The 20498-nt window shown below is 46.3% G+C and overlaps 1 protein-coding gene across 1 annotated transcript; it reads left to right on the top strand.

The window, feature by feature from the left end:
- The first annotated feature begins 6 nt into the window (after positions 1-6).
- WBSCR16 (Williams-Beuren syndrome chromosome region 16) lies at positions 7-14850 on the top strand. The gene is made up of 11 exons (XM_009885098.1): positions 7-75; positions 934-1063; positions 3289-3417; positions 4291-4357; positions 5457-5508; positions 7164-7248; positions 8222-8403; positions 9877-9961; positions 11069-11242; positions 12535-12620; positions 14233-14850. Exons 2-11 carry the CDS (start codon positions 1009-1011, stop codon positions 14308-14310), a joined length of 993 nt encoding a protein of 330 aa, XP_009883400.1. The 5' UTR covers positions 7-75; positions 934-1008; the 3' UTR covers positions 14311-14850.
- Positions 14851-20498: the final 5648 nt, after the last annotated feature.

The following is a 20498-nucleotide window of genomic DNA, read 5'->3' as shown; positions in this document are numbered from 1 at the left end:
GTGACCCCGGACGTGGGCTGGAAGAAGCCGCGGCGGATCCAACCCCCGCCCTACCGGCTGGAAACGGCGGAGAAGGTGGGCGGCTCTGGCTTATCCCGACGGGGCGACGTTCGCGCCGCTGCTTCGCACACGGCGGCGCACCTCCTCCGTCCGCGCCCCTTAATGTGGGCGGGTGTCTGCTCTCAGCTCGGAAAGACGTTAAAGAATGTGATTTTTCATCGATGTAGTGGTGTTCGACAGGATGCTTTCTGGTATAACTGCAGTAGCAGGCAGTTTGGCATAGGTGTATCTATGTATATATATACACACGTCCGTGCTCTCCTGTCAGAGGCATAAGAGAGTAAGAGTGTGAACAACCTTTTTCAGAGAAATAGCGCCTCACTTGCAGTGGCGTTCATGGCTGCTTTCACCCTCATTGAATTGGAAGCCCTTGTTGAAAACCATGTCATTCTCTTGTTTGCACCTTTCAAACGTCCAATTCTGCTGTCCAAATCGGAGAAGGTCAGAGCTGTGATAGTGGGCTTTGGGGGGGCAAAAAGTGAATGAAACAGGGGTATGTTATTCCCTTAATATTGCTTTGTAGGTTTTGTGGTTGGCTTTTGCTGTTTTGTTTTTGTTTTAATCTGCAGGTCAGGAAATAGGTCTTCCTATTGTGTTTGAATGGGTCCAAAATAGTACAAAAGTAAAAATGTATGCAGAGAGAAACAGAACTCTAAGGCAGTAATCTTGTACTTGACTTTATACCCTTGTGCTTTATCACTGAAGAGTGTTTCTGTTCGCTTTTGCAAAGACCATACATACCATGAATTTGGGCTGCATTTGGATATAGCTTAGTGAAGGAGGAAAGCTGATGGAAAAATAGCGTGGGGTGAAACTTGTTTTTTTAAGGCATAGTTTATAACTGGATCGTGTGGGTTTTGTTTGTCTTCAAAGATCTCCTCTGCTGCCTGCGGTTATGGATTCACACTGCTGTCTTCTAATACCACAGACATCACCAAAGTGTGGGGCATGGGGCTGAACAAGGATTCCCAGCTTGGATTCCAGAGAAGCAGAAGAGATCGAAGTAAGGGTTGAAGTGGTGTATGGGTTTACAGGGGAGCACTGCAGGATACGTGTGATGTGGGAATCTTCGGGTTAGAAGGCATGAAAAATGTCCAGGAGGCTTTGATGCAGAGTGCGGGGCTATGCTTTGCTGTTTCTAAAGATATTCTATCTTTTTATTATATATATATTTTTAATAATAATATTATTTTATATTATTATATATTATTGTATTATTATATTATTATATTATATATATTTCTAAAATACCAAATGGTATTTTTGAACAAAAAACGTATTGTTCAGTCATTCTGTCTTATATCAGGCTCTTGAACGCATGTAAGATGATGATTTCTGTGCAGAATGCTGCCACCTTCTACCTAAGACAGATACCAAAAACCTGTGAACTTACTTCCCTTATAGAAGGGCTGTCTCTAACTGTTTGAAAACATTCCTCCATAAACAGTTGGGGAAAACCATGTTAAAAGCAATTTTTCTCTTTATAGTGTAAAAGAGGATAATGCATTAAGGTATGGTGCATCTGATATGGGCAAAAGATTAAACTTTGTGGAGAAGCAAAAGAAAACTGCAGCTGCTGTGCAGAATGCTGAAGTTTACAGCGGTGCTGCTGTGATGTGTTGCTGCTAGCGCACGGTATAGATTTCCAAAAGTGTGTGTGTGTAGACAGCAGCTGCAAAATGAAGGGTCCACAGAAGCCTCCATTTACTTCTGCTTTTAAAGGTTTTAGCTTTTTGTCTTAGTTTTGTAAGTGCTGATGTCTCAGGAGTGTCTTCGCATTTTCTTGGTTTTCATCTGACCTGCATGTTATTTTTGCCAGAGAATCCAGAAACAGGTTAAATTGTTTTGCAGTTCAAGCCCTTCTAATTAAGAGAGTGATCAGTGTTTGGTAGGATCTGTTAAAAATGTGGCATGGGTCAGTGGGATTGCTGCTCCATATTTAACTTCCAACAGACAAGTTTCCTGTTGGATGTGCTGCTGGTTACTCAATTTTACAAACTTCCTTTGGTACCTGCTCATTCCAACACCGTGTCCTTGTAGATGCTGCATTTCCAGGGGAATTTGCAGCCTTGTGACTTTTAGATGGTTGTATTGCATGTTCTAAAGCTGTTTCTAAGTTAACCTACTAATCTTTTACTGTCACGCTTCTCTTCCTTAGCCAACTCATTGCCAGAATTGTTCAGATATTGGTGGTGATCACCACAGATCCCAGTAGCTTGTGTCACTGTGCTGGAAAGAGCAGAGCAAAGAAAAGGTTTTTTGCTTTGTGACTTCCACATTTCGATGCCTGCTGTGTTGCATGGCGGCCTCCCACCATTTGCAAGCAGCCAGTGACACATGTCCTCGTATCAAGTAGCGTCTTACTGTAAAAGGGTATATGTAGATTTTTCTGGGGTTTTTTTGGTTGAAGGCAGTGAGGACTAGTTAAAGCTCTGTGTGAGCAGAATGTTGCTTGGGATCCTCTGGGATTTGACTTCACTTGTTACAGTGGCTTTCTTTGATATCAAAGCTTTTTATCTCCCCTTAACCTTTTCCCTATTACTGATTTATGTTTTGCTGGTATTTTTTTTCCTTTTTTTTCCCAGTTGACTGTAACTGATTACATATTCTTCAAGTTACTAAATCTTCTTTTTCTAATACAGCCTGTTGTTGTATTTCGTAAACGTTAGATCTCTTATCCCCTATGGAACCAGGCTAGCTAATGTTTCTTGCGTTCCTTTTTTCTGAAAGGGCTTTTAATCTACTCTTCTTTAAATATGAAGGCCTAAGATTTTTTTTGTTCACCTTTCGTGCTGTCTTTTTGTGACTGCTGTTATTGTTCCTTGCTTGCAGTATCCCCAGTTGCACAGAATACTTAGTTTGTGCTTGGTGTTAAGCGCTCTAGTAATCCAGCCTTATTCACCAAAGTGGTTGAGCACAGGGCTGAAAGCCTCAGTTTCTCAATTCTGGCCACCTGAAGTCATAGTAACATTCAGCTTCTAGGTGTGGTGGATTTTCGTTTAGGCAGTGATTATTGGCTTCATCCATCCCTATGGCTTTTAACTTCTTCCCCCCTGTGATGAATCCCAATCAACCTTTTACTTTGGTTAGTATCTTGGCTTTCTAAAATATATCTGCTTTTGTAACAAAATAGAAGTGAGTGTGCGTATGTATAACAGGATGGCAAATATATGATGAATTTCCTTTGTGAAAGCTACTGACTTTTACAATTTCTCTCTCTTCCTTAAGGTAAGGGCTATGAATATGTCTTAGAACCATCTCCAATACCATTACCACTGGAGAAGCCGCAGCAGACTCGAGTTTTACAGGTTTCCTGTGGGAGAGCCCATTCTCTGATCCTGACAGACAGTGAAGGAGGTATAGTATCGCTTGTGCTGGTGACACAGATGCCCGACTCTGCTTCTATTAAAAGCTCTGAAAAAGATTGTCTTCTGTCCTTTAGAACTAGACCCCAGATGGGCTGTCTGTACTGTAAATGTGATACAGGTAGCTGTTGGCCTTTGTGGGATTGTTCCTGGGAGGGAGAGCCCTGAGCTGATAACTGCGTTGAGCTCTGCTTGGCTCAAGCTGTAAATGTGTTGGAAGCTTTTTCACTACAAGAGTTGCAAAATATGGTTTGTTTATCTAGCCCCAGGCCTCGTTTAAGTGTAGTCTATTTGTCTTGTTCAGTCAGACGTGTTTTTGAATTCAGTTTTGGATGGCTATGCCAATACTCCTGTGTTACTTTCCCCTTGAAGCCCCAGAGTGCTACTATAAAAGCGATTAATTAATAGGCCTTTATACAGAAGATCCTGTTTGTGAATTGGCTCTCTATGTCTCTGGGAATTCTCGGGTGCAGTGGCTTCAGTGCTGTGCTGAGCGATCCAGTGCTGCTTATCAGTGGGTGAGCTGGTTGGTTGGTTGATTTAACGCTCCCGTGGGAGCACTGATCTATTTCTGAGTCTCCTTGGCAACGGCAGGATGAACTAGGCAATTACTGAAAAACAGCCAATGGGCTCCAGGTATTGCTACTGTGCCTGCAACAATATTGCTGGGATTTTGTTGACTAAAATGGATTCAGTCACTTGAATTTAAGTGGACTTGGTTTAAAGAAAGCTTATGCCAATTTTTACAGTATTGTGTTCAACCTTTCATACTGAGGACCACATGAAAATATTTTGTGTACCTGAAAAGAGGCTTTCAGCGGATTGGACAGTAATAGAACTAGTGTATTTTATCATTGTTTTTCAGTTTTCACCATGGGGAACAATTCTTATGGACAGTGTGGCCGGAAGGTTGTTGAAGATGAAAGTTACAGGTGAGAATCCAGAGATCCTGAACTTCCTTGATGTTAAAAACATAATTGCATGAAAACAACCCTACAGAGAAGCCTGGAGATGGGAAAAATCTGGCAGTATAAGGATGCCGTTTATGATTAAGGAGTCTGAGAATGGGCTTCTATGCTGCAGTAGTTGTATAAATGGCCTGGCTTTAAACCCGGGATGGGCATGAGCACTATTCTGACCACATTCACAAGAGACAGAAAGATGTCAGCATGTGACAGTTTTTGCAGGGCATAGTGAGAAAACCCAACCATCATAAATTGCTTGAGGTAATTGGTGTTAGTAGTCAGTCTTTCTCCCTTTAGTCTCTCAGAGTGCAAGTGCTATTTCTGAGGGTGTCAGAAATGCCATTTAATGATGAGAGAAGCGTCCTTTTGTTGAATCTCTCTGCTATAACTGCCTTTGAATCTGTAGTGCTTTTCCCTTACAGGTTTTTTTGTGGGCCACACCAAAGCATATTCTCAAAATGCTCTGTAAGATAGTAGTCATGTAAGTGGCTGCTGGGAATACATTGAAAGTCACTGATTCCCTGGCAGGGCCTAGAAGAGATCTTTTACAGTTTAAGAAAATAGCTGTGATTTAGCTAGCTTTTTTTTCGCCTTGATAGTGGAAGTTAGTCATTGGATTGTTCAGAATTCCTGTTTTTGTGAAAGAATGACATGGATGTTAACATTACACTGTTAGTGCTCTGGGATATGTGGTTAATCTCTAGTCAAGTGTAGTGTTTATATAGGTGCTGCAGTATTATCTCGTGTCTGTGCTCATTCTAGACGAGGGAACATGTTTGAGGACTGCTTCCACCCCCAATTCCCATGAGAAGTTATATTTAAAAAATGACAGTTCTTAACTTCTTAAAAAAGAGAATGCAAAATTACTTTACTTCTTTCTGCAGTAATTTTACAGTGGAACTATGCTCTTTGAATGTAAAAGAGAACATGTGAAAGAATCTGTCTTGTTGTAACAGCAAAGTGGCTTTCAGTAAAGGCAGGTCTGCCTTCGTGTTTTTCGGTTGCAGTCCTCTGAAATCCTCTGTATTGCCTTTTCTCTTCTCGGTGGTTGGTTGGTGGTGTCCAGTGAAAGCCATCTAATTCATCAGCTGAAGGAGTTTGACAGCAGAGTTGTCCAGGTAAGAGGATCATCTAAACTGAATTCTGAAGGTGGATTGAAAACTGGGTGAACAGCTGAGCTCGGAGGGTGGTAATCATTGGCATGAAGACTAGTTGAATGCCAATAATTAGTGGTGTACAGCGGCGGTCAGTACTGGTTCTGATCCTGTTTAACACTTTCACTAATGATCTGTATGATGCGGCAGAGCGTACCCTCAGCAAGTTTGCAGATGACATAAAACTTAGAGGAGTGGCTGATACACCAGAGGGTGGTGCTGCCCTCCAGAGGATGGAGAAATGGGCTGACCTCATGAAGTTCAGCAAGGGGAGGTGTCCTGCACCTTGGGGGGGACAGCCCCAGACATGACTATATGCTGGGAGCTGACTGGCTGGGAAGCAGCTCTGCAGAAAAGGCCCTGGGGGTCCTGGTGGACACCAGGTTGACTGTGAGCCAGCAGCGTGCCCTTGCTGTAGAGAAGGCAAATGGTACCCTGGGCTGCATGAGGAGGACTGTTGCCAGCGGGTCAAAGAAAGGGATCCTTCCCTTCTGCTTAGCCGTGGTAAGACCACACTCAGAGTACTATGTCCATTTCTGGGCTCCCCAGTACAACACAGGCACGGACATACTGGATAGAGTCCAACAAAGGGTCATTAAGGTGATACAGGGACTGGAGCATCTTTTCTGTGAGGAAATGCTGAGAGAGCTGGAAAAGAGAAGGCTGGGGGGTGTCTTTTGCCAACATGTATAAATACCTGCACGGTGGGTGCAAAGAGGATGGAGCCAGGCTCTTTTCAGTGGTGCCCAGTGTCAGGACAAGAGGCGGTGGACACAAACCGAGACACAGGAGGTTCCCTCTGAACATCAGGAAACACTTTTTTACTGTGACTGAGCACTGACACAGGTTGCCTAGAGAGGTTGTGGAGCCTAGAAAGCAAGGGTCATTCGTTTAGGTCCGAGTGATGAGAGTGTGCCATGGCACATCCTAATTATGTTTTGAATTAGGCTTGTAAACTTCTGTTTGGATTTTTCATTATTTTATTTTTTTCAAGGGTGTTGAATAATTGGTACCTGTTTGTACTTTGATGACAGCGCTTATGTGCTTAATATTCTTAGTAGTCAATCTCTTTAACTTGTGGATTAAATCCTTTTAAACTTTGGCAAATTTTTAATGTATTCTTTTGAAGATCTTGGCTTTAATTCATGCCAAGCCTGTGGCAGACATGATTGCTAGCTCAACATAAATGTCAGTTTGAGAACAGATGTGTTCCTAGAGCGCTTACATGGCAAGGAATCAATAGCAGTTTGTAGCTGGCATTGAGAGCCATGTGGTAGCACTCTGGGAAGGGAGATCTCTTATTTACTCTTTGCTGTTTTATTGTGTTGCACTGCTGAATCGAGCTTCCTGTTAACTACTCCTTGTTTTAGATCTCAGAAAAAAAATCAACTGCAGCATCACTTTCCACAAACAAAATTCTGCTGTTTTCTGTGGTGCGTTGTGCTGTTCTTAGCCTTCCCTGTCTGTAGAGCTGTTTGATCTGGGGAGAAAGGTCAAAATCTGAGCTGATGGGCATTGTAGAGGTTGATTGCTCAATTTGTCTGCCAGTAATGCTTCATTACATCAGTTCTGAACCTGTGACTTTTCCTGACCAGGTCTGGCTTTTTGTTTGTGTGCAGGTTGTGTGTGGGCAGGACCACAGTCTGTTCAGAACCAAGAAAGGCGCGGTCTATGCGTGTGGATGGGGAGCTGATGGACAAACAGGTAGGAGCGCAGCTCAGCTTGCCTTTCAGTCAGTTGACGAATGTAGCAAGCTCTCCTGATTCAGAGCTTGTGGTGTATATTTGTTGTGTGTGTGTGGACAGAAGGTGGCTGATATGTTTCCAGCTGTGTGCAGATGTTCTCAATACTCTTATGTAACCAAACTTGAGACAAACCGGTTCATTTTTAGAGGAGCTTTAGGATGCCACGCTGGCAATCCAAGCATGCAGTCTGAGGAGAATGTGTCTACTGTTTGAAGCTTGTGAGTGGATGTGGAAGTAGCATGGTAAGGTTAGCTCCCCCGTTCTGTCCAGGCTTTATCTTCCTGATTCTCTTTTCGGGGTCTGTTTTGCTTCTTGCTCGTTCCTTTTGAACTGAGAGAGACCTTTGGTAGCTACTGCTGTCTTAGCATGGGACCTTTGGCCAGGCCCTTGTCCTGGTGGCTCCTGCTGTCAGAGGACTGCCAGTCCTTCCTACAGTTTAGTCCTACTGCTCCTGAAGTTGAGTTCTGCTCACGGTTCTCGTGTGGATGTACTGTAGCCCCTCTTGTTTGTTGTCTACATTCTGCTCTCTTGTCCAGGCAGCTCTTTGTCATGTAATGTGTTTGCTTCCCAGCCTCTTTTGCCACTTCACCTGCTGTTGCCTGAGCTGATTGCAGTGTGCTGTCACTCACAACTGTCCTTGCAGAAGACAGGACACAGCTGGTTTGTGAAACTTCTCTTCTGTTGGGATACCTGCCAAGCTTGGTTATTGCTCTCTCAAACACTTTGGTCTGTACAGACAAGAGACGTGAGGGCCTAGACTGTTTTCCAGGTGTGATGGTATAAAGTTGTTTTGTAGGTAGCTTTGGCTAGTAGGACTGGTGTTTGTGGCTGCTTTTCCATTGAAGCTAGTAGTTAAAAGCTAGGGACAAAAAAATTTTATTTTGGAGGGAGGGGAAAAAAAGTCTTCATCACCTCTGTCTTTTTCCTTTCAGGTCTGGGACACTACAATATCACCAGTGTTCCTACTAAGCTACATGGTGACATTGCTGGAGTAAACATTATCCAGGTCTCTTCCTATGGGGACTGTTGTCTGGCTGTTTCAGATGAGGGAGACGTCTTTGGTTGGGGAAATTCAGAATACTTGCAGTTGGCATCTGTCACAGAAACCACACAGGTCAGTTGGCCTGGGGGTATGTTTTTACATGTTGCAGTTCAGCTGCTGCTCACAGAGTTAAAAATGACACACTTCTCCCTGCTCTGGGTTCATTTGACAGTAGTATAAATCAATATAAACTAACACCACTAGCAGGCTGGTTTTACCTATGCTTACAAAATCAATCTGTCTGAAATGTTTGTATAGCTTTAGGGCAGTGTGTTTCCCAGCTATTGATAATCAAAGGCTTGTGTCACCTCACCCCACTTCGTTAGTCTGTTAAAAAGGAAGAGTACACCCCATGTTCTCCTTTCCACATCCTATGGACTTTGCACCAAATTGAGGTCCAGCTCGAGTGCTTGTGCTGGTTTCAGGACAGGAATTAGTCTTTTGGCTAGCTAATCTAGAATTTTTAGTGGTCCTGCTTTGAGCGTGGTGCTGGTTCCAGATGACCCCTGGAAGTCCTTTCCAATCAACCCGTATGTTGGTGAATTTTTCATGAACAGCCTTAGTAGGTTTATAGCTGAATCCTAAACAAGTCCCAGTGTCTCACAGATAAATTTTTTTTTTTGAACAAACTTATGTGGGGCAAAAATGTAGAGCTGACTTGGCACTAAGCATTGTAGTACTGAGGTAATTAGGCAGTTGCCTTCTCTTACAGTTAGTGTAGGAAATGGAGTCAGGGAATTAATTAATACTCAAGTTATTCTTAGCAGAAGGCTAGGAGCAGACAGTTGCATTAGTATGGCTTTAGTAAAATATGTACCTTTGTTTCCCATGCCTCTCCTGATGTATCCTAACTGTAGGGCTTATTACTGAGACCCATAAGGCCTGACGACAATGACCCGGTTAAGTAGTGCAGTAGATTCCTGGCTGGGTGCTCGATGGAGGTCAGACGGGTCTGAAATGGATGAATGGCACTTTTGGCAAAGCGGGATTTTTAGGTACAATATATATAAATTCCAAATTGTGGAATAGCAGAGCTGGATATTATCTGTGAAATCCAAGGTCACTGTTTACATGTGTCAAGCCGTGCAGGTTTTTGTTGTGTTGAACTGTACCAAATAAGAGTGATTTTGGTTGGGTGTTTTTTCCCTAGTATGTTCAAAAATGCCACCGCAGACCAAATTTTAGTCATCTTTTCCGTTGTGAAAACTTGCAAATGTGCTCACCTATTGACTTTCCCATTGTGTCTGACTTGGAGAACCAGGGATATAAGCAGACGTTAAGCATTCCCAGCTTTGTTGCCATACATGTAAGCTTTCCAGTCGGTAACTTCTACCACGTTGTCTGCACTCTCAGCCTTAATGAATTTCCTGTAGTTTTTTAAATCTTGTGACTTGCATTCATTCTGTTATTCAGGCAATAAAGGCTGTCTGTATCAGGCATTCAGTGTATGTAAGTTCTAACCAGAACTACAGAATAAGTTGAAAATGTGTGTGTCTAGTTTTCAGTTTACCTTGTCTCTAACAGCTCTCTTGCAACCTCATACAGGTGAATGTTCCCAGACATTTGCCATTCAAGATTGGGAAGATAAAGGAAGCTGCCTGTGGAGGGACTGGCAATATTGTGCTGACGGGTGAGTTTGCTTTTACAATCGTCTTCTTTAGTGCAATGCCATACAGGAGGTGGATTGTAACATCGTGGAGCAAGCATCTTGTTTACTGGAAACAGGAAAGCACTGTCTGTTATGAAGAGAGCTGGGAGACTGAGAAACCTGTGATTTAAGAATGAACTAGGGGAGTTATTTTCACTGGCCGCAGAGCATTGCTTCCAGTATGCGCTGTTGTGAGCGCTTACGCAAACGAGACTGAGAGCTTGGTTGCTGCTTGCAGTTCTGATCTTGTTTGCTGATCACACGGGGTATGTGTGGCCTATAATAAAGATGGATATAGGGAGGAAGTAAGACAACACTTGAGAGAAAGAAGAGCCCTTCGGACTCAATATAAATCTGACATGTAAATAAATCTTGATAAACTAGGCTGGAAAATAGAGAGTTCTGAGAACAGTGAAACTCTGCAGCGCGCTTCTTAGTGAATGGTGCTTTGGGTTGACAGTGGCCAGGGGAACGCAGCTTGAAAGTCACTGAGTAAAGAAATAATGGAGAGGATTGTACTACTTTTATGAAGGATCATCTCAAGGAAGATGTTCATGTATATATATATATGATGTGGTTGTTGATGTGACAAGACACTTGAGCTTCTAGCGTGAAGGGACCAGAGCGAGCAGACATAGCAACTTACTCTGTCTTATGCTGTCCAACTGCTGCCTTTCCCAGGCACCCGGTTTAAGGCAGAATGCCAGGCAGAGCGACTAGCCTACTGCTGGTTTGGCCATGCCTCAAAGGAAAAAGCGGTGATAATAAAACACTCAGCCTCTGTCCCATCAGTCAGTAAGCTGAAGTATTTTATCCAACCCACGCTGCGTTGGCGTTATTTCCCCATGGAAGTTTTGCCTGTGAGGCTTGATCTGCTTGCACAGCCTAGGTTTTTGTTTGTTTTTTTTTTTTTTTAAAAAAAAGGCCTTTGGATGGGAATGCATTGTTTGCAAATTTTAAATAATCAAAAGGTGCTAGACTGCTCTGGGAGAAAGGAAAATATCCCTTTGTATCTGATTAACTCTTGGTCATGGCATGAATTTCACAAGCACAGACTTTCTTACAGAATGTGTTCTTATTGTAATACAGAAGAAGGAAATGTTTTTGTCTGGGGATATGGAATTCTTGGGAAAGGACCAAACCTAATAGAGACAGCAGTGCCAGAGATGATCCCACCCAGCCTTTTTGGCTTGTCAGACTTCAATCCGGATGTCCGTGTTGTTCACGTTCGCTGTGGACTCAGCCAGTTTGCAGCACTTACAAGTAAGTTTCTAGTCCTACTGTCATGGAGAAGTCACATTGCTGTATTATTGGCAGTTGAAAGAAAAACAAAAAAAAGCGTCCGTCTGTCTTTAAACTTAAAGCACACTGGAATACAACAGGAGGGGTGGGCAATGCATTTACAGGTGTCAGCATGGTTTCTGACATAGGTACTGCACTAACTTATGCTTTAATTAAGAAAGTGTTATTTTGCTAAAGCAAACAAAAAATTTCTCTCAAACAGGAAATCTGGGAAGGTTTTTTCATTTCCTTGTACAGAATAAATCAGTCAGTTGCACTTTAGAAGAAGCAGCAATTTATCTAATAAATGAACACACTAAAACTGAGTGTAAATCTGAGCTGGATGTCAGGGTTTCTTGGCTCTTCTGGCCAAATGCAATCTGAGGTGGGAAGACCTACACATTTAACATGCAAAGGGCATGATACTCTGCTATGTACACCCTGTACTCGGTACCAGCCTTTAAAGCAAGTTTTGAATTTGAAAGTCGTGTAAAAATGGGCAGCAGAGGGCAGCAGCACCGAAAACCCATGTACTTGGTAGCAAAAGTAATTGTTTACTAATGAAAAGTGCCAGGTGCTGACGTGCTGGTCCTTTTTGGGGAAGTGGTGTGCATGACACTATCAGTTTGGTTACAGGGTGTTTGTAACTGCTCGCTCCCTGATATTCAGGAAGTGTTAGAAACTGCGTTCTGATTAAATTGTACTTATGTTATACATCTATGATTGCATTTTGCCTCTGCTGTGAGGCTAATTTGAACGCTTCAGAGATCTGCATGTTTTGCTGAGGAGCTTAAAAGTCTCCAACTCTTTTCCCCAGTTGTTGTTAGCTATGTCACGCAGCTGAATAACCAGTCCCAGGTGGTGGCTTGGGACAGGTTTCACTGCCTTGCTTCCCTGATTTGCTCTGCTGATAGCTGATGTGGGTCACCTGTGATTGTCTGACTTCCAGCACAAGTGATTCACTTCACCACAAATGATTCCTTGGAATCTCTTCTGCTGTGCTCTTTCTTCAAATAAAATTCCAAAGCAAGAGCTGTAAGAGGGGGAAGCAGAGACTTGTGCCCAAAACTTGCTTCTTGTCCTACTTGTTAGGCATCATTTTCCCCAAGCACAAGTACGTTTTTTGTACTTGGAACTAAACTCAATGGCTTTCATACTGCAAGTATAACCCTTTATAGTTCCAGAAGCACTGTAGCCACACTTGCCAACATCACAAATAAAATTCTTCCTTTTTAATGACTCTGCCCTAATTTATTCTTTTTTTCCTTGTGTAGACAGAGGAGAACTGTTTGTATGGGGCAAGAATCTAAGAGGGTGCCTGGGAACTGGAAGAATGGAAGACCAGTATTTCCCATGGAGGGTAAGGATGGCAGTATTAAGGCAAATATTCTTTAGCTAATCTTTGTTATCCTGAGGGTCAGAAACATTGTTTGCTGTGTAGTTTTTTTTGAGTAATTTTGAAAGAAATGGAAGCCTACGATGACTGTAGAGCTGCTCTGTTTTACAGAGGTCCTTGCATAGCCCGCTTAGGGATGGAGGTATTCAGTGAAGATTTTTGGTCTGCTGTTTCGGTATTGTTTTCAGATCCCAAAGCAACAACTGGTGCTGTGCCATCACATCTGAACAGTTCTTATGTCCCTCCTGTCCACAGTCTTCTACCTACTACCCCTTCCTGCCTCTTCCCTCCCCTTCTAACCTGCACTTTACTTTTGTACGTGCTGCCAAGAAAACCACTAGTATTGGTCATCTGTGACCCAAAAGACTTGCATTACACATCTAAATTAGGTGAATGTTTTGGTCACGGTGGTCACACTACAGTGGCAGCAGGTCCGTGTAGCAGTGGGCTGCCTTCCCCTGCTCATCTTCCAAGTCAAGCAGCTATGGTGGTGGGTCACTGGACTGACTGTGTAGTTACAGTAGGAGATCCTTGAATCGGAACTATTTTCATAGCTGTTTCGCAACACTTCTAGTTCCATTCCCTTCTCTCAGATGGCTCTGAGAACCAGACGCTGTGGGTGTAGAAGAGTCTTTGGCTCTGGAGTTCAGCACTCAGACTAACAGATGTTCTCAGTCTCCATGAAGGCCAAGTAGGAAAGGAGGGAGGCAATCATTTGGACCACCCTGGAGTCCCTTTCTGTGTGTCTGAACTTGCAGTGGATGTGTTTCTTTAGCATGCTTTCTGCTCTTTCCCAGTTCTGGAGCGTTTGCCTAAAATCACACTGTTGTGGCTGAGTGGAGTTTCTAAACTCACGAAGTGTGGCACATCCAGGTTTCCCAAAGTGTGGATGTTGAGGGTTATGCTCCCTCAGACAGCCAGTTCCTGTCTGACGCTACTACAGCAATGTACCAAAGCGAGGGCAGTCATCGGGATACTTGTCTGTGACCTCCTGCCCTAGAACTAGCCATCTCTCCTCTCCTTAGCTCTAAGGAAAAACTTGCGTTTGTAGCCTTTGCTTTCCTTGTGTTTCAAGTCAGCTTTCAGTGAAAGAGCTGTAACTACACTAGTGAGTGAGCTGGGTCTGCTTAGCATCGAAGCAAAAACTGCCTTAGGCCAAGTTGAGCTTTTGCCCTGTTCCAGTCCTTGCTGATGGGAGAAGAGGCAAATCCCTGTGGTGCTTGGGCAGATCCTCTGCCTGCTCTCTGGATTACGCTCTCTTCGGTCATGCTGTTTCTGCTGCTGAACAGATGGACTGAGGCTACAGTCTCCTCGCTGTCTGCTAGTGAGCCTTCTCTTCCTGTCCTTCCAAAGGTTTATGTGCTTCTGTGAAGGGAGAAGGGGAATGTTTCACAGCTCAACGCACAAGCATGTCCGGTGCTGAATCTTGCTTTGTCTGGGTTTTCACGATGGCACTTTCGTTGGTGCGATTCCCTGTGAAACCAACTGGCACGTTAAGCAGGAGGGTGAGAAACAGGAAATATCAGGTACAGAGTACCAGCTTGAGAAATAATCTGCTCTTGTGTGTCTGATCCAGGTGACTGTACCCGGTGCGGTGGTGGATGTTGCGTGTGGAGTTGACCACATGGTAAGCATGGTTAAGTCTTTTACCTAGTAATATTGCTGGGCCTCAGCACTGCACTAAGAAGATGGGGGGACTTGGACACGAGCTTCTTGGACAGGAAGACTCATTCTGCAAAGCCAAGCAAGAAGTGACTGTGAGCAGAGACAGCCATAGCAGTGCCTGGGTGTGTTGTCATCTCTGCATTGGTGAAACGCTTCAGCCTGGCTGCAGGAAGGAAATACATTCTCTGAGGAGAGTGGAAATGCCAGGAGTGCTCTAGCTGGTTTGTGATGAGCTCCTGAAGAGTCTGAGGCCCAGCCCACAGCTGGTGAGTCCTCCTGTGCCTAAGGATGAAGAGCATCTCCCTCAGGGAAGACTGGCACAGGATGAAATCTGTAGCACAGGACATCCCTTTATGGACACTTTCCCTGTCACCACCTCTGTGGTGTCAGTGTTGGGCTGAACCAAACTATTTCTCAAGGGAAAGGTTTGGGGTTTTTTTTATAACTTTTTTTTATGTGGAAGAAAAGTCATGCTGGCTTCTGGAGTCCAGCACAGCTGTCCTCGGTGTCCACCACCAGCTGCACTCTGCCCAGGCCGCTGCTCGGAGCGGAAGCTGGATGCACAGCCAGTGCAATGGAGTGCTCTTATCCCAGACTGTTGCAGGCTTTCCCTGCAGACCCTAAAGGCTGAACACACGAGGAACACGTTTGTTAAAACTGGAAGAGTGAGAACTTGTTTGCGGGGGGAAAGTACTGTTAAATAAGACAGCATGGAAAGACAGGTCATAGGCTGTCTACGCTGCCGTTGCTGTGGAAGGACAGACTGATGGTGACAGTTACCGATCTAGCGTGTTTGTGGAGGTAGGCTGGAAACAAAGCTCCCTCTTAGCTACTTGTGGGGTTGGTGCTCAGACAGTGGACATGAGCAGTGCTCACTGCTCATCAAGTACTTTTGTCTTCATGCTCTGATCACAAACCTTTCATTTTTTGGGGGAGTCCCTGCACTCTTTCTGTCCTCAGGGGTATGGTTGCTCTCAATCGCAGAGTTTTTTTAAATTCGCTGGGCTTTTCGGTAGTGCCTATCAGGGGAAGGAGTCTTAACAGGCAAGAAGCAGAGCCTTGTTTCTTGGTACTGTCTTAGCAGAGAAGTTGTGGTGAGCGCATTTAGGACACGGGAAGCTGGTGGAGATGGGATGCAACAGCTGTATGTACCTGTAGCAGGCACTTACCAAATCTCGCACTGAAGCGTGATGACACTCCCCCGTGCAATACTCCAGACATCAGGTGGAGTTGTATCATTTCTCTCTGTGTGGGATACTTCTACTGTGTAAATTATTTTGGCAAAATCCAAGCTAATATGTTTTTAATAAAGTCTTTATCAGTAGCAATGGGAACATTCTTGAGCTTGACTTCACAGATGAGCCACTCTGTCTTGCACTCTGCATTTAAACCGAAGCATTTTGGTTCACAGTGATGTGACAGGAAACCTGTTCATCAGCTGAGACACCTCCGCACCTGCGAGACTGATACCGTTGTAGGCAGGCACGGTATCCACAGACCCGGGGGACACCACATGCTCACGTTTTGGCTCCATTAGCTGAAATTCTATATCAAATCTGTTGTGTAGTTACCAAAACTCAGGGGGTAAACTGTACTTTGACGAATTAAGTCTTGAAGGTCTTTGCATAAACTATAGGGATGGTGAAACAAAGTGCACAGAAATAGAGACGTGTGTATGAGTTGTTATTAACATTACGGTGTAACTGGTATTGCTCTGGTGGGTTGCAGAACAAGCAGAAAGCTACTGTTAAATTGTGGCATACCTTCACTGCTGTGTTTCCAGAAGCTTTAGCTTTAATTTATACTTTATTCTACATGAGACTTGGGCAACTTGAGCTGCCCAAACATGTCTTGTTGGCCTCGTGGGAGCAGCTATGCCCTTTTAACATGAGGAAGCTTATTAAAGCATTGAAAACAAATATAAAAAAAACTGTGCTAGAAAAGGTGTTACAAACAATTCCCTCGGTGGATGTTGCTGTTGGAGGAGGGCTGGTTAGTACTGGGGAGCGCTGCAGGCTTTTCACTGCTCTGGTTCACAGCTGTTTCCTGATGCCATTTGGGGCTGAGCCTTTTGGAGAGCTGGGATGAGAATTAATGCCGTGTCCTACCTGGTTGCGTTGCAGTCTTGCTGTGCAATAAATTGCAAAGTCTGTGTGTTAATTAGATGCCAGCAAGGTCTTTAGCCCTAAATAGAAGTGTTGTATGGCTTAATGCGGTGGGAGTGTTTGCGCTTTCATTACAGTGGCTGTGGGCATTCTCAAAGGTGCTGCTTGATGGGAACAAGGTCACTGGCAGACAGCCTGCGATCTGGCCAACACCAGCACTGACCCCTGTTTTGGTTAAAGTGGTGGTGGGGGTTGACCTTGGCCAGGTGCCCACCAAGCTGCCCTGTCATTGCCCCTCCATCAACAGGGCAGGGGGTGAAAGATATGGAAAGCTTGTGGGTCGAGATAGGGACAGGGAGATCACTTACCGGTTACCATCATGGGCAAAACGGACTCGACTTGGGGGAATTCATTTATTGCCAATGAAACAGAGCAGGATAATGAGGAATAAGGACAAATCTAAAACCACCTTTACTCCACCCCTCTCTTCTTCCCACCTTACTCCTGACTTTTCTGCCTCCTCCCTCTCCTTGTTCACTGACCTTGGTGTCTGCGTGGTTGTTTTGCGCATATTCTCACTCCTCTCTCCCAGCTGCTCTTAGGCAGCAGCTTTTCCCCCCTTTTTAAATATGTTATCACGGAGGTGCTACTGCTGTGGCTGTAGCAGTAGCTCAGCCTTGGCCAGCAGCGGGTCTGTCTTGGAGCCGGGTGCAATTGTCTCTGCCCGACGTGGGAGCAGCTCCTGGTGTGTTCTCACAGAAGCCACCCCTGCAGCCCTGTGCTACCAAACCTTTGCACCCCGTGCAAGCGGGCATTGCTGAAACGGTTTGATCCACAAGATCAGACTAGAGCGTGTCCAGAGCCGTCAGCGAGGCCATGGCAGCAGTCGTTTCATTATTCATAGCATCTCGCACTACTTGCAAAGCTAGATGTGGCCTGAGGCCCCCAGGCCCAACACCATCTCCCAGTGTATTTGCATTTGCTCAACAGTTTTGTACAGAGGGGTCAGCATGCGAAGTGGATGACGAGAGCTGCCAGGGTGGTGACAAATGCGGCAGCACGCTGCAGTGCATGTCCTTGGCTGGGCAGAGACCCGTCTCCAGCAGCTGCTGAGTGGGCAGCACGGATTGTCTTGCCCATGAGGTGGCTGTGTGAGTAGGATGGGTCACCAAAAGCCTCAACAGGCAGCAGAGGCCAGAGTTGGATGTCAAATATATTATCTCCCTTTTTAAAATCAGCCTAACCGTAGACCTGATGATGAAAGCGTGAGGCCATGCTGCAGAAACCCAATGCAGCTAATGAAAAGTGCCTTCTATAACCCTCACTCCCAATCTTTGCTACCTCCATTAACATCAAAACCCAACTCTATGTTCCCCATCTATGAGCTATTTGTTCTCTTCTCAGACAAGAAACAGGCCATACTTTCTCTTCTTACATACCCCAAACCAACCCCATCGTCTTCCTGGAGCGCAAGCAGGGGCAGCAATTGTCTGTGGCCGAAGTAGTGATCAGAGCTGTGGGTGGGTTTGTTGGTCTCCTGCCCTGCGTCTAGCAAGTCTTGTGTGGCAGCTGAAGTGCTGGTGGAACATGCTGAGCTCGTGGTTACCTGAGCTGGAGCTGCAGGTTGCTCCTCGCGCTCTGCTCTTGGAAGTGCAGGGATAGCTGTCCTGGGCTAATGCTGAGCCCCCGTTCCTGGGGTAGGTGGGAAAGAGGTCAAAGTGGCAGAAGGTTCCTTGGAGTGGTAACAGAAGAATATTGTCTGTAATGCCGAGTTTGCTAATTGCCAGCATCACACTGTGAACGTTGAAATGCGAGTGGAGAAGGGCTGGTGGTCGCTGGCCCAGCTGCCCTCTGCGGGAAAGGGCAGGGGCAGGGGGAACGCTGCCTTTGGCGCAGGCTGGGCTGGGCTGCCGGCTGCCCTACAGCCCTGCAATCCCAACGCCGGCCAAGTGATCTTCTGCTCCCTGCGAGCCCTCGCCATGAGACACCACGTAGCCCTAAAGCCCCTGCAGCCCTTCCAAATGGCGCTTGTGGGGAGGGTGGTGTTTGGCCACTGTCCTTGTGTCCTGCTCAGCTGCGAAGCCTCACGGCGCTGCCAGCGTGGTGTTTGCCGGCAGATGAATAAAGACCGAATGGAAACCGTATGTCCCGCCCCATGCGGTGCAGCTGCCCCACTTTCCATCTGAAAGGGCTCAAAGGTCTCTTCCGAGCCGCCTGCCAGTGCGCTGGGGGAGATGTCCTTCCCCGTAGGCAGGCTGGAGGGGCCAGAAGGGCCATGGTGGGGTGGGGGTGGGCTGGAGCCCCCCCTGCCCACCACAGCCTCTGCGGAGGAGACACAGAAGACGCACGGCCCCATCTTTTAGCTGGGGTGTTTCATGGCACATCAGCCCTGCAGCCATCTCCTTGGCTCACCCGGCCAGCGATGGTGTGTTCCTGGGCCTGTCCCCCGGCAGCTGCCCGTTTGCTAAATGGGCGCATTGGCCAAAAAAAGAAAGCACCTTTGCCAAGGACAGCGTGTCCAGGAGCTGCCGCACTGGCATTGGTGCCCCGGGTGTCAGCACGGGTGAGTCGCATTCACGCTTGTCTCCCGGGGTGGCTTTTTACATAACATAACCTTTAGTATATGCAATCTGTTCACTATTTTACGGTTTCCACTCTCATTACAACAAATCTGTATTTTGGGGGGGTTTTTTGAGAGTTTTTTGTGGCGTTTTTTGTTAAATAAAATCTTTGGCATTGGGCTCCGCCCCGCTGCCACGGCAGCCCCCACTGCGCCACCCCTCAGCCCCACACTGGGCTGGCCAGGCCATGTTTTTGGCTTCCAAGCTCAGCTGGTCGCTGGGACCTGCTGGGAGCCGCGGCATCGCCGCCTGCACAGCTCGTCCCTGCGGGAAGCCTGGGAACAGCAGCTCCTGCCGAGGCTGGGGACAGCCGGCACCTTCCTCGGCTCCGGCTGCCGGCATGAAATGTCCACAAAATGAGATCTTACAAATGGAGTTCCCTTTGGGGGTGGGCAGGAATGATGTGTTGCTACAAGCAGCTGAAAGAGAGGGGAGATGTTTCCTTCCCAATTTTTTGCATCTTTCTTTCAAGCCTGGCTGACAAGTGTCCCACTCGTCTGGCCTCGCTCCTCCCAGCTGGGCTGTGGGTCCAGCGGCAGATAGCTGCTGCCGGCCTGCCCGACCCCTCCGGCCATCCGTGGGTGGAACTTCTGGCTCTGGTGCCCACCAGCACCGTGCTGCTCTGAGAACAGCTCTTCCCAGAGAAACCTCTGGCATGAGCCTGGCTGGGCCGGAGCCAGAGCCTGAGCAGGACGGAGCCCTCGTTCCCGGGGCCCTAAACAAGACTTGCTTGTCGTTTGTAAAAATGCCTTCACCTCTTGCTAAAGGAGGTGACCTTCAAGGCTACGTTTGGTCAGTCTTCGGGCACTTCTCCCTGTCGTCATGCTCAAGGATTTGTTTGCAGCCTGCAGAGTATCAGAGACAATGAATGGGAGATAGATGGGAGCGTCTCTGAGATGCAGCTTCTTGAAGAGTCCCCAGTGGCAGAAGAGACACAGGCAGTGTCCTCCAGGTGAGTGCAACCTCTGGAGAAGGTGGAGGATGGACACTGGTGACTTCTGGCCCTAAGAGGAAGGCTTCTGCCCCACCTGATGGCTTACAACTACAGAATAGGTTCAGTGTCCTCAAAGTTGACGTGGCACCAGCTGTGCCTTCAACCAAAGGTCCACATGACCACACAGACCACCAGTAAAAAAACACATGGAAAAAAAGCTCTGAGTTTATTTTCCCATCCCGGATCCCTTGGCCTCATCCACTGTCCTTGGGGGCTGCCCTGTTCCGGTTTGTGTGCTGAGGGCAGCTCAACAGATTATTTTTTTTAATCCCAATGTGATGACAGGGGACACCACACACCCCAAAATACACATGCACAGCCCCCTCTCCACTGGGCAGCACCTCCTGCTCCCTCTGGGTCCAGCCCAGGCCCAGATGGGCTCCAACAGCAAATTGGGGAACACAGAGATGGGGGATGCGCTGGGGCCAAATGTATTTGGAGACTGGTGGGGGGGCTG

The sequence above is a fragment of the Charadrius vociferus genome, unplaced genomic scaffold, assembly GCF_000708025.1.
Source record: "Charadrius vociferus isolate BGI_N301 unplaced genomic scaffold, ASM70802v2 scaffold54, whole genome shotgun sequence".
Lineage (NCBI taxonomy): Eukaryota > Metazoa > Chordata > Aves > Charadriiformes > Charadriidae > Charadrius > Charadrius vociferus.
The sequence above is the reverse complement of the archived record's forward strand: the minus strand, read 5'-3'. Positions and strand labels throughout refer to the sequence as shown.

Coding starts and splice junctions, on each gene's coding strand:
- WBSCR16 (XM_009885098.1), top strand. CDS start 1,009: ATGGGGCTGAACAAGGATTCCCAGCTTGGATTCCAGAGAAGCAGAAGA. Junction 4,358..5,456: donor GTTGAAGATGAAAGTTACAG/GTGAGAATCCAG, acceptor GGTGGTGTCCAG/TGAAAGCCATCTAATTCATC. Junction 5,509..7,163: donor TTGACAGCAGAGTTGTCCAG/GTAAGAGGATCA, acceptor GTTTGTGTGCAG/GTTGTGTGTGGGCAGGACCA.